Source organism: Caretta caretta, chromosome 5 (assembly GCF_965140235.1).
Source record: "Caretta caretta isolate rCarCar2 chromosome 5, rCarCar1.hap1, whole genome shotgun sequence".
Lineage (NCBI taxonomy): Eukaryota > Metazoa > Chordata > Testudines > Cheloniidae > Caretta > Caretta caretta.
Window position 1 is genome coordinate 96,468,856 of NC_134210.1, and position 12,973 is coordinate 96,481,828.

The 12,973-nt window shown below is 41.1% G+C and overlaps 1 protein-coding gene across 7 annotated transcripts in view; it reads right to left on the reverse strand.

The window, feature by feature from the left end:
- Positions 1 to 12,973, reverse strand: part of VPS13A (vacuolar protein sorting 13 homolog A) — a 315,178-nt gene that overhangs the window by 230,436 nt on the left and 71,769 nt on the right. For all 7 annotated transcript variants that reach the window (XM_075128708.1, XM_075128710.1, XM_075128707.1 and 4 more), the window contains exons 17-20: positions 9,073 to 9,215; positions 6,354 to 6,555; positions 6,141 to 6,255; positions 755 to 891 (exon numbers count right to left, since the gene is read on the reverse strand). In XM_075128708.1, coding sequence (XP_074984809.1) covers positions 755 to 891; positions 6,141 to 6,255; positions 6,354 to 6,555; positions 9,073 to 9,215 — 597 coding nt within the window. The remainder of the gene's footprint in view (positions 1 to 754; positions 892 to 6,140; positions 6,256 to 6,353; positions 6,556 to 9,072; positions 9,216 to 12,973) is intronic.

The window sequence follows — 12,973 nt, forward strand, 5'->3', positions numbered from 1 at the left end:
TATGTGAAAGGGGTCACCAGTACAGAAGTTTGAGAACCAATGATATACAGATATATAGATAAATATCAGTTGCCAACATACAAAGAAGGGGAACATGCTATTTTAAATTTTGTTAGTTCAATAAGAAGGCAATTATCATGGGACAGGAATAATATTTTCTGTGTTTGGTATGGTGTTAAGCACACTAATAGCATTTGATATACATTTACCTTTTGCTTGCTTTTTCCTTACAATTTATATAATCTACAAAATTTAATATATAGAAGATAAACATTTTGAAGTTTTGATTAAGTCCTATACTCATAAATGATCATTCTAGTCAATCCATATCATTTTAGTGGATAATGAACAAGAAAATAGCATTGGCAACGGTTGGGAACAAAAGGACAAACAGTATTAAATTAAAAATATTGTGTTTACCACATATGTCAGAGTAAGAGAGTTTCTGTTTCTTTGTATTCCAATATAGCATAAGTAATGCCAGGATGAAAAACTGTTAAGAACAATTTTCATGTATTATTTTACAGCATTCAAAGGTTCACAAAGCAAGTGGCCTCATTTTTGTCACCTACACTAGCCACTCTAAGCGGATTAAAGAAATCCAGACTTGACTAGAAAGCAGTTTAAAATGAATCACCACTATTTAAATAAATCCGTTATAGTCAACACAATTTAAGTTCATTTTTAACATACTACAATAAATAAAAGCCAAATTATCACAAATGATAAATCATTTCATGAATGGAAACTGTACCTGTAGGTTACCAAGATCCAGAAGAAGTAAATTTGACGTAGATTCATAAAATCCATTTTGTGGAACAAGGACGTATGAAGCCATTAAATTAATTTTTAGATCGAGAACTTTCTGTGTTTCAATAACATATAATAATCCTAGAAAATAATCACATTGAGACAGTTAAGGAGCCAATATGAAACCATGTCTTTAAACATATTTTAAATAAATTATGGTGATAATGTATGAACTGGACGACCAATTTCATTACAATCAGATTACTAAAATATACAGCTGAAACTGTTCAACCACATCAAAAACGTAGTCAGCCATCCCAAATGTACAGTATGCTGGTTTATTTTGATAGATCTCAATTCTCTATCGGTTACACTTTTATAAATGTACTTCATATTAGTGTAGTTCTTTTCAGTGTGCAAAGTACCCATGAATAATAATCAATCATCTTGTCAGTCCTAATGAACGTAGCATAAATGATGACAAATACGATACCTTCTCTAAGAAATCACAATAGCCAATTTCATGAGGATTGTGTGACACTGTAGGCTCAATACACTGGAATTAAGTTACAACACAAAATATTCATGTGACAATGAGATCTGCTTTTAATCAAAGTTTAAATCTTCAATATAGTTTCTCCATTTCCCATCCATTATAACAATGTCTTAGTCTAATAATTTCTGAGTCATTGTTCAGAATAAAATGATTTTCTCAAATCATTTTTACAAAAGATTCCATTACCTAAAGTCAGTCAACTATCTCTAGCCCCAACAATTCAGCAATCATGAGACAAAATAAAGAAATAAATCAGATGGGTTTAAAAATAACAAGATTTAAAATATACACACACTGCCTTTTAATTTTTTGAACTTTAAGCCTCAGCTACTAATTTAGCTGTGATCATTAACCAACCTAGTTAAGAGGGGAAGTAAAGACTGTAAACTAGAAATGAAAAAGGGGGGAAGCAGACAGCCATCAATATACATCAGAAGTAATTTAAATGGAGGAAATTGATAATGGAAGCTAAAGACAAGGAAAAATCCATGGCTGACAGAGCTGAGGACAAGGAGGAGATCCTGTTCATTTTGTTTGTTTTTTTAAGTATATTAGGAACAAAAGAATTCCTAACAATGGCATAGGACCATTTCTAGATGGATTTGGTAAAAATGTTAATAATAATTCCAGAGAGGCAGAAGTGTTTACTAAAATCTTCTGTATTTGTAAAGAAGCAGGATGATATACTGATACAATAGGAGGATGATAAAGTCCTTTGCAATCCCATAGGAACTGAGGATGTTAAACAGCTTCTACTAGGGATAAATATTTTAAAAAATCAGTAGGACTGGATTACTTGCACCCAAGAAGTCCCAAAAGAGTTGTCTGAGCCTGTGCTCAAGTGACTAACCCCAGCCCAGAGGTTTGTGGGTGGTGGTGGGGCTGAAACTCCAGCCCAGAGCTTCGCAGGCGATGGTGGGGCTGAAGCCAGAGCTCTGTGGGCAGCAGGGGGCTGAAGCCCAAGCCTGAACTCAAGGTGGGCAGGGCTTCAAGCCCGAGCGATTTAGTTTGGCAGGCCCACCTATGGCGTGCGGCCCCGCAATTGCCCTGCTTTCCACCCCCTGTAGGCCGTGTGCATTACTTCCTATACTGAGGCACTTCCTGTACTCAGGCACGTGTGTTTATCTGACAGCCCACTCAGCACATGTTGTGTTGAAACCAATTTGAAAAGTTACTGTAGAAATAATTTTAGTAATGGACCATTTTCTGAAGAAAAATGGAGGAAAGGGGAGTACTGAAGGGGAGTCGACTGCCACTTGCAGCAAAAGATGGGCTGACAATGAGATTCCAAACAGCAGTAAAAAGCCAAGAAACCACAAATACGATCCAAAATATCTGGAATATAAATTTACATGGACTTGTTTTCAGGAGAAACCACAGCCACAGTGTGTGATGAAGGTCTGGCAAAGGAGAGCTTAAAACCGACTAAAATGTTGCAGCACTTGCAGACATGGCACAGTTCTCTTCAGAGTACTGAGAACATACTGCGAATGGCAGCTACGGCAAAGAAGAAAGCCCTTGAAGCATCTTTTGCTGTGTCATACTGGATAGCTAAAACTGGGAAACTGCAGAGTATTGGAGAAACTTTTGTTCTGCCATGTTCCAAGAAAGTGGTTTCGACGATGGTGTGGCAACTTGTGACTCAACTTGATTCAATTCCCATCTCAATGACACTATTTCCAGGCGCATTCACAGTATGGCAAATGATGTGACTGAACAATTGCCAAAATCTAGCTAAGTTCTTTTTTTTCCCATTCAACTTGATGAAACAATGGATGTGGCAGGTGCTACTCAGATGCCGCTATACGTAAAATTTGAGAATGACAAAGAACTCCAAGAGGAATTTCTGTTCTGCAGGCTATTACCATAGCAAGCTACTGGGGAACAGCTCTTTGCACTTTTGGATGCTTTTGTCTCTGATTCGGGCTTGGAATGGCAGCGCTGTGTAGGAATTTGCAGTGATGGTGCTCATGCAATGACTGGAAGAAACAGCAGGATAATCACCTGAGTGCAGGCTGTTGCACGGCAAGCACTTGGACTCGCCGTATTATACATAGGCTAGCCCGAGTTGCAAAAAATGCCCCCTGTTCTAAAACAAGTTGTCGATGAAGCTGTTCACAAGTGTACACCTGTCTGGAGTTTTGTATGATAGATGGGAGCTGAACACCATCAGTTACTTTAGCACACAGAAGTTCGGTGGCTGTCTTGGGGAAAGGTTTCAGCTCAGTGAGGAAGTGAGAATTTTTCAGACGTAGATTCCCCGCTGGCTGAAAGGTTTGCAGATACAAGTGGCTTGCTCTGCTATCTTACCTGGCAGTCATTTTTGAACACCTAAATGTGTTAATACCTCACTTCAAGTGAGAGACGCTTTTGTCTTTTCTCTCACTGGGAAAATCAAAAGTGGGATCAAGAAACTTTCCTTGTGGTATGTTCATGTGGACCGTGGCAGTTTTGAAGCTTTTTCTTACTGGATGACTTTCTGGATGAAAATGCCTTGCCAAAGCATGACTTGCAACCCAGTATCTAGCAGCTACCTGAAAAGGCTTAAACTGCAGCTTTGTGAGTACTGCCCTGAAAAGCATCAGAAAACAGAGGCGTGGATTAGAAATCCCTTTAATACTGCAAGTGCTGTTATGTCACTTACAGTGAAAAAAACATTAATGGTCCTTTCCTGTGATGAGACAGTGATGCTGAGATTTTCTGAGCGACCTCTTGCTAACTTCTGGATTTCTGTGTAAGAAGAATATCCAGGGCTGTCATCTCCAGCTTTGAAAGCACTCATGCCATTTTCATCCACCTATCTATGAAAAGCTGGCTTTTCAGCACTGACTTTACTGAAAAACAAATACAAGGCCCACCTCACTGTTGAAGATAACTTCAATCTTTACCTCAGCCACACACAGCCCCACTTCAAGGATTTGTGTTCATCAATACAAGCTCACCCTGCCCATTAGGTACATATTTATTTTTATTTTTTACTACTAGATATAAAGATTGTCCTGTGACTGTATTGTGAATTAAAATATTTAGTGGCTACTTTTCATAGATATAAGCTTGTAATGCATTTTTAATTTAAAATACTAACTATTCTGTAGGTTTCAGAGTAACAGACGTGTTCGTCTGTATTCGCAAAAAGAAAAGGAGTACTTGTGGCACCTTAGAGACTAACCAATTTATTTGCGCATAAGCTTTCGTGAGCTACAGCTCACTTCATAGGATGCATCTGATGAAGTGAGCTGTAGCTCATGAAAGCTTATGCTCAAATAAATTGGTTAGTCTCTAAGATGCCACAAGTACTCCTTTTCTTTTAACTATTCTGTAGTAATTTTTCTTGTCAGAAGGGAGTCTTGGTACAATAAAGTTTGAGAACCGCTGTTTTAGATTATCAAATGTTCACCATCTCAAGGTGGAAACTAACTTAAGCCCCAATCTGGTTACTCCCAGAACTGATGCGCAGCCTTTTCTCCAGTCTGTCTTGGAAGATAAGAGTATTATGCATGTCATACTTCTAGAATTTAACATTATCACAGCATCAGGCCCTGCAAGTGCCTCACACTTTGCAGTAAGTAGAAGACAATCTTACATGGACAAATCTGCCTTACTGTCATAAGAACTTTTCATCAGTCCCTTTAACAACTCTTTAGCACACAATCCTTTAACTAACTACTCTCTCCCAACACAATCAACTGCGATACCAAACATCCTCAAGTACTACTGTGTTGGGAAAATCTGATAAAGAGCTGTGTTGAGAAGGGTAAAAAGATGAATGAATTAAGGTGCAGTGCATGGTCTATGGTATAGGCGAGTTGTAGCAATCATAAGTAGGGCCCTACCAAATTCACAGCCGTGAAAAACGCATCATGGACTGTGAAATCTGGTCTTTTCTGTATTATTACCCTATACTATACAGATTTCACAGGGGAGACCAGCGTTTCTCAAACTGGGGGTCCTGACCCAAAAGGAAGTTGCGGGGGGGGATGTTGCAAGGTTATTGTAGGGAGGTCATGGTATTGCCACCCTTACTTCTACGCTGCCTCCAGAGCTGGGTGGCTGGAAAGTGGTGGCTGCTGGCCAGGTGCCCAGCTCTGAAGGCAGCAGCACAGAAGTAAGGGTAGCAATACCATACCATGCCATCAGCAGCGCAGAAGTAAGGGTGGCAATACCACAACCCCCCTACAATAACCTTGCAATGCCCCCACTACCCCCTTTTGGGTCAGGACCCCTACAGTTAGAACACCATGAAATCATGATATTTATGATTTTTGAAATTCTATGACCACGAAATTGACCAAAATGGACCGTGAATTTGGTAGGACCCTGATCATAAGGTACCTGCATGTGTGTGGAGTAGAGGGTATGTACTGTTAAGTTGCTTAACTTTTCATTTTCTTGTTTTGTGGGTTTGTGTCAGGTATGCAGCAACCCTGTTTTCAAACAAAAACTTTGCATGTACTAATTTTATTAGGTATGTATTAATTATATTTCTTGTACTTAATGTTATAGAACTTAAAACAACACATACCTCAAAACCTCTTGAAACCAGTGATAGTTTTACCCTTTTATTGTACTGACATTTTGCTCTTTATTTAAATTTCATTTTTTATCATGTCTTTATTGAAAACTTTAAACCATCTAAGTATTTATATGGCCCCCACCACCAGTATCTGAGTATTTATATGAAAACATTTCCTATTTTTGTTTCTGTGCATTAATACATTAATCAGCAATCATGATACATTTACAACAAAAGTGTATTTGAAAAATTCAGCTAAAAGAAAAAAAATCTTCAAAATTTATCAAAACTGCATCACTGAAAATGTTTATTGACATTCACCTGTTGATGTCTTCTCACGAAATTCTTCAAGCTTCATCAAAGTTGCTGAGGTCAGTTGCTCTAAATGTACATCTTTTGGAGGCCTGAAGAAATCCACTAAACTATTCACAGTCCTCTGTTAAAATACAGATATAATAAACATAAAAGAAAATGAATGCTTACATCATATTTTAGAAGATTTTTAGAAGCTTCATTAACATATCTTTTACTTACTGCATCATATATTATTTCCAGTGGCTGTGATTCTAGCCGAAGCTTTTGATCAGCTTTCCCATCTAAAGGATTGGTCTCAAACATTATGGTTAAGAGTGAGGTATTGTTTTCCGAATGGATTGTTCGAGAAGATAGCAGACAGGGTATGAATTTTTCTTCAGACATGCCTGTAACTTCAAATGTGCTTATTTTTGTTTCAAATCTGTATAAAGTTAAAATAGTACAGAAATTACATTTAAATGGAACATTTAAATAAACAGAAGATGTCTTATTGACTACAAGATAAGTAGCAGGTGCCAGGTTAAAAGAACAAACCTCCTCCTCCATCAAAACAAGTCTAAGGAATTGTCTACATGTACATTTAATTTGCGACAAGCTGTGGAGTGAATCTACCTAGCACTAGCCCACAATGGACTATCTACGTGGACCCTGCTGACGTGCATTAACATCTCGTCAATGCACTTTAATCTACTTCCAGGTCACAAAGGACTAGATGAAAGCGTATTGCCAGTGCATCAGCGGGATCCACAAGAATAGTTAGCCCATAGAAGGACTCTTTCTCTCTTCAGTAACTCCTCCCTTAATGTCGTCCCAGTTAACGTTGTTTCGTTATTAGGTCGCTGACCTATTCCTTTAAAGTCCTGCAAAGTTCCCTTATAACATTGTTTGGCTCCCCCCGCTTGGTGCTCCTGGGGAGCAAGGGGGCTTGCCCCATTCCACCAGCCTGGTGCACTGGCCAGGAAGTGGGGTGGGGGGTGTAGGGACTTGTCCCGTTCTACCTGTCCGGCACTCCTGTTGGGGAGTGGGGTTGAGGCGCAGGGTCTTGCCCCATTCCGCTCACCCAGCATTGCAGCAAGGGAGTGGGCAAGCCCCCGCATCCCCACCCCGCTACACCCCTGCCTCAACCAAGCTTCATAATCATCATTGGTGAGTACAGTATTAAATTGTTTAAAATTATTTTAAAAACTTATACTGTATATATATATATATATATAGGTCTTTTGTCTGGCAAAAAAAATTTCCCTGGAACCTAACCCCCTGCTCCTCCCCCCCATTTACATTAATTCTTATGGGGAAATTTGATTCACTTTACATTGTTTCACTTAAAGTTGCATTTTTCAAGAACATAACCAGGAAGTTAAGTGAGGAGTTACTGTATTTAATATAGGCATAACTAAAAGTGTAAACCAATGGCTGTGAACCAGCGTATGCCTTGCCTTGGCAGAATAGTAACACAACAGGTATTGGCTAACCAAGTAAGCACATCCCTGACCCAAGAGGATAGTACAGAGACACACAGATCTCTGAAGTAACTACATAAACACATTCATAAGAGATGGTACAGGAACATATCAACCTCTCGTAAGATTAGGATGGGATGACAGAATAATAGATAAGGATGTTTTGTTCTAACTAGGAAGTACAAGAATAAGGGTGGTATCTAACAATGTCTGGAGTATAATACTTAACTTGTTTGTATCAATGTATAAAAGGAGAAGTCATGGGGGGGCATATTTGTACTTGCTGAGGGAACAGCATCCTGGTGTGCTGACTGAGCAGGTATCATTGTCACGGGCATAGATGTGTTAGTGTACCTGTAACCACTGAACCAGGGTGCTAGTACCGTGCTTTGTCGACAATAAACCTGGCTGAGTGCCTTCACCAGCAACCTGAGCCTTTCCTTATGAATCACACCAAGGTCTGCTGAATTGGTAAGCTACATTTTCTGCTAGTGCAGCTGACATAGGAGCTCCAAGAACAGCAACATGGGCAACAGTAATTTAACCTAGCAGCCTTAACAACTCTCCACAGCACTAACAACTTGCAATCAAAATAGAACATTTTTTCTAACCAATTCTTTTCCTTCTTCAGCATCTTTTCTGCCAGTCAGGATTGTCTGGTTTCACCCACATAGTTGATATTGGGCATTTAGTGTACTGGATGAAATACATCACAAGGTCAACTGAGATCTCTCTGACACCACCCACAATAAAGAACTCAAAGACAACCTCACATGACAATTCACCCAGAAATTTAAGAATATCATCCAATCCTTCCCCAAACAACTCCAAGAGAAACTCTACAACCTCACCTCCCACAAATTCCCCCCAAGGACCTTCTATATGCTTCCGAAGTTACACAAACAAGGAAACCCAGGCAGACCCATCATATCTGGCCATGGCACTCTTATAGAAGCAGTATCAGGACTCATATACATCCCTCACAATGATGGCACCCCAACTGCTGAGCTCCCCAGATGCACCTGATAAGGGGGTGAAGCTTTGGGGCTTTTTCAGCCTACATTTCTCCCTGAAGACTGCAGGGGCAACAGCTGCAGCAGTAACTCGAAGGAGGAAGCAAAGCTGGAGGAAACTCCCCCAAAAGAAAAATGCTACCCCTAGGACACAACTGGGAACCAGAGAGATATTTGAAACAGGTTAGAATTTTCCTCGTAAAGTTCTGCAGCAGGGAGGATGAGTTAAGCCAGCCAACAGCTGTGGAGGAAGATAAAGCTGCCATGGTGCTTTGGGGATGGGAAATTCCCTTACTGCCAGTAACTGACCAATCTGGTTCTACCTCAAGCTGCAAGCAGGCTAAACTAGCTATTGTAATGGGTCTGTGAACTTTAGCACAATGAAGTCTGGAAGCTAAACACCATTTTTATTAATATATTGGCCATTTTATGAGGAATAAAAATAGTTTGATGGAAAAGGCTTACCTTATTGCTTGAGCACCTGGTCGTTGCGTTAACATTGTGCTCAAGTCAATTATTGCAAATTTGATCAGCTCAGGTTTCTCCTTGTTTTCCCTTATTGATATGGACATGCTTAATAGCTTTACAGAAAGCTTCATGGCTTCATACTATGTAAAACAGGAAAAAGAGATTATTTACCAGTAAGTGTTGTAGTTTGAGAGTCACCTTGGCACATTCATACTTGCGCTCCTGGCATTGAGTGGTGGTACTACCATGAAAAGTCATGTCATTGGGGGTTTCACAAGAGATCTCACATGACAGTGATGTCATTGCCACACTCTGTAGGAATGCACACGTTGTCACTCCAACCTCCCAAACTCTCTCCCCACTAACTGAAGAGTAGACAAAACTGCAATGTAGAGGTGAAAATAGGCAAATAGTATGAATGTATAGGGGCAACTCTTGAAGAACAGTTACTGGTAGGGAACCCTTTTCTTCGAGGGCCCCTGTTCATTCCACTTATGAGAAGATTACCAAACAGCACTCCACCAGGAGAACAGTGAACCAGGAGTTCCTAGGTAAATATAAACTGTAACACAGCTCTCCCAAACCAGGCACTGGAGCAAGATGCTACATCTACCAGGGGAACCTGCTAAGGCATGCCAATGATGTTATGGTGGTTCTTATGGAATGGATCTTTAAACCATAGGTTACTAGTTTTCTAATTAAGATGTAACAATGTTCTATACAATTCCTAATCCATGAGAAAGTCTGTTTGGTCACAGGTTCTCTCTGGCATCTCTGGCCATATGCTTCAAATAACCTATTGGATTTTCTAAAGGTTTGGTATTTCCAGATAAGAACAGAATGCCCACTTGACGTCTAGGGTATGGAAATGGGGCCTGGAGAAGAACACAGCAGGGATAGGATTTCAATGTGACTTTGTCTTGTGTACTACAATAGAAGACGGAGAAGCCATCAAAACACAGCAGCTGGAATGAGGAAGGCAGTTTTGATCAATAAATGTTTGGGAGAGGCTTCCATCAGAGGCTCATAAGGAGAGCCCATTGGCTTTGTTAGGACAAGTTTTAGGTCCCATAAAAGTAGAGGCTCCCTAATGGGGGAAAACACACTTACCATGCCCTTAAGAAATCTGGAGACTGCAAGGTAAGAGAAAATGTGTTTGTCCAGAACATAAATGTAATGAACAGATAACTCCTGCCCTATGGACTATTAGCGTGGCTACAGCTAAGCCCTGAGACTTCAGGTGTACAAGGCACTCTAGGACTGCAAGGACCCAGCTTGAGATGGAAAAAATCCTTTACCAATGGCCTAGATAGTAAACTGTTTCCTTTGTCTATAGCATTTCAGGGTGAAGTTCCTCTTGGATTACAAAAGAGTGCCTTGAACTGAAAGCATAAACAGTCCACATTAGTTAGCAGGTTCCTCCTCCACAATGCCAAGTGAAGTGTCTTTGGGTTGGGATACAGAATCCTCCCCTTGTTATTGACGCAGGTCTGCGGAGAAAGGCAGCAAATATGGTGGATCCCTGGCCAGGTACAGGAGATCTAGATACCAGTGCTGACATGCCAAATTGGGGCTATTAGTATGTGATCTGTCCACCATGATCTTCCTTATGACTCTGGATAATAGGAAGAAAAATTGGAAGGTGTAAAGAAATTGTCTCCAGCCCAGCAGAAACACATCAGACCACTTTTGACTGTGTGCTCCCATTCAATACAGTTGGCATTTGATGTTTTGTTCAAAGAGGTTTATTACCTGGTAAACTCACCTGTGACACAGTTCACAGGCCACCACTGGTTTCACTGAGCACTTGTGTTGATCATGAGACCACCTGCTGAGTAAGCCTGCCTTCACATTTTCATCCCCACCAACGTGAAGAGCCACCGAGTGTTTTTGGTTCTTGAAGTATCACATCCAAAATTTTCTTACCTCTACTGATAAAAGAATATAAACCCCTCTGCTTGTAGATTAGTACATGGCCAGTGTTGTCTGTAAGCACCTACACTGCATGATGCCGCAGGTCAGGTGAAAGGCCTTGAGAGCCAATCATATCCCCTGTTATGGAGTCAGGGCTCCCAAGGGCAATACAGGCCATGTACTCACGTCCAGGCAAATGTGTTATGATTGTTTTATATTGTTTTCAATATCCTTTACTCACGGTCTCCTGAATCTCTAGGCTCTGATGATAAAAACTTATTCTTGTTTTTCTTTAAATATACATCAGGGCTATGGTGCTAAGCAAAGTGCTGCTCCTGGGTTGAATCTTACATTGGTGTGTATTGATCCTTTGGGAATAACATACCTGGTACTTCTGTGAATGTTCAATGGATATGGGGATGGCCACTACAGGGAATGCTCCAGGGGACTCGGTGATTGGCATGTGCCTATTACTAGAGACCTGAAAAGGTAGTGCTTGTGTTACCACAGGCAGATGGATTCAGGAAGCTGATTCATAGCTGGCACAGACAAGGCTGCTTCACACTAAGAGCGAGTGGTGTTGAGGTATCACGCAACCCTGGATCTCCTTGGGAGCATCACAATGAAGACTCTTCGGGCTGTGAATAAGCCAAAAAGAAGAACTCTTAAGTAGTAGTGCGTCATCCCTACACAGAACCTCGGATACTTGATCTGAGTTTAATAACCACAAAGAAGTGGTGCCCTTTCAACTGGGAGGTACATACCAGTCTCCCTGGCATAAGGAACGGACAATGTCTCCTAAAGTGAGCATCCTGAACTTGAATATTCTTATGTATCTGTTGACATTTCTAAGGTCCAGGATGAGTCCTGGACAGTTGCTCTTCCTTGGGATCAGGAAACAGGAGGAGTAAAGTAATTTATCTCTGGGTTCCTGTGGAACCTCCTCTATGGCTCCCTTTCTGAAAAGGGAATCCATTTCTTCCCATAGGACATTCACAGGATTTCCTCTCTAGAGCACTCCTTTAGAGACTGTTCTGGCACTGGAGTCCAAGGCACCATATACTGCTCTTTGGAAGTGTCTATGCATATGATACTTTCAGAGTACAGCCCAGACTGCTTCCTTCTTTTCCTTGGGCAAGGCATCATTGCTTCCCAAGGGCATAATTACAACTGAACACAATTTTTTTTGAGAGTTGGCCACTCAAAGGTCTAGTAAGCCAAACAAATAGGCTCTTTAGGCAAAACCTTAGGTCCCTCTATGTCAGAAGGGAACGAGTTGAGAGGTCTTGTCGCCTCTAACTTTTTCCTGTGGTGCAGAGCCCACCATGGAGTTTGCCAAAGGACAACACAGCAAAAATTGAGATCCTTCAGCTCTCTTGGATACAGGTGACGATGAGAATGGAGTGAGCTAGACATCCTTGGCCAGGTTAAGAAGGCTGGAGCTGGTAAGTAGAGCTAGTTTATCCCTGGTCTGCATTTGTAACACATCCAACAGGGGATCTGATGTCTCTGGTGCTGTAGCCTGTTTGCAGCTGCAGAGTGTTTACCATTCTCCCCAATAGTTCTTCAAAAACAGTTACTGTTCATCAGAAGGGAGGACAGATGACACACCAATCTGATCTTCTGGTCAGGTGCCATCTGTATGTTCTTCTGGAGGGGACTCCTATGGTTCCTCTGAAGGACACTCATCCCATCCTCAGACTTAGGCAGATCTTCCTGCTGATCTGAGAGGTCCCCTGACAGCATCAAAGGTTGCACAGGTGCTGGGTTAGAAATAGGTGGCTGCACAAGCATCTGTGCTAAGGGACAGCACTTGTCATGGTGCTGGAAGGGGTATTATATCAGTCTCCAGCAGGTCTTCCATGGAATGTTGTATGCAGGGCCACATGGAGAGATGAAGAGGACTGCATGAGATACTTCCATGATGTCTGAACCCGGTGCAAAGGAAGATGACTGGGATCCTTGAGATCAAGGGAAACCTCCA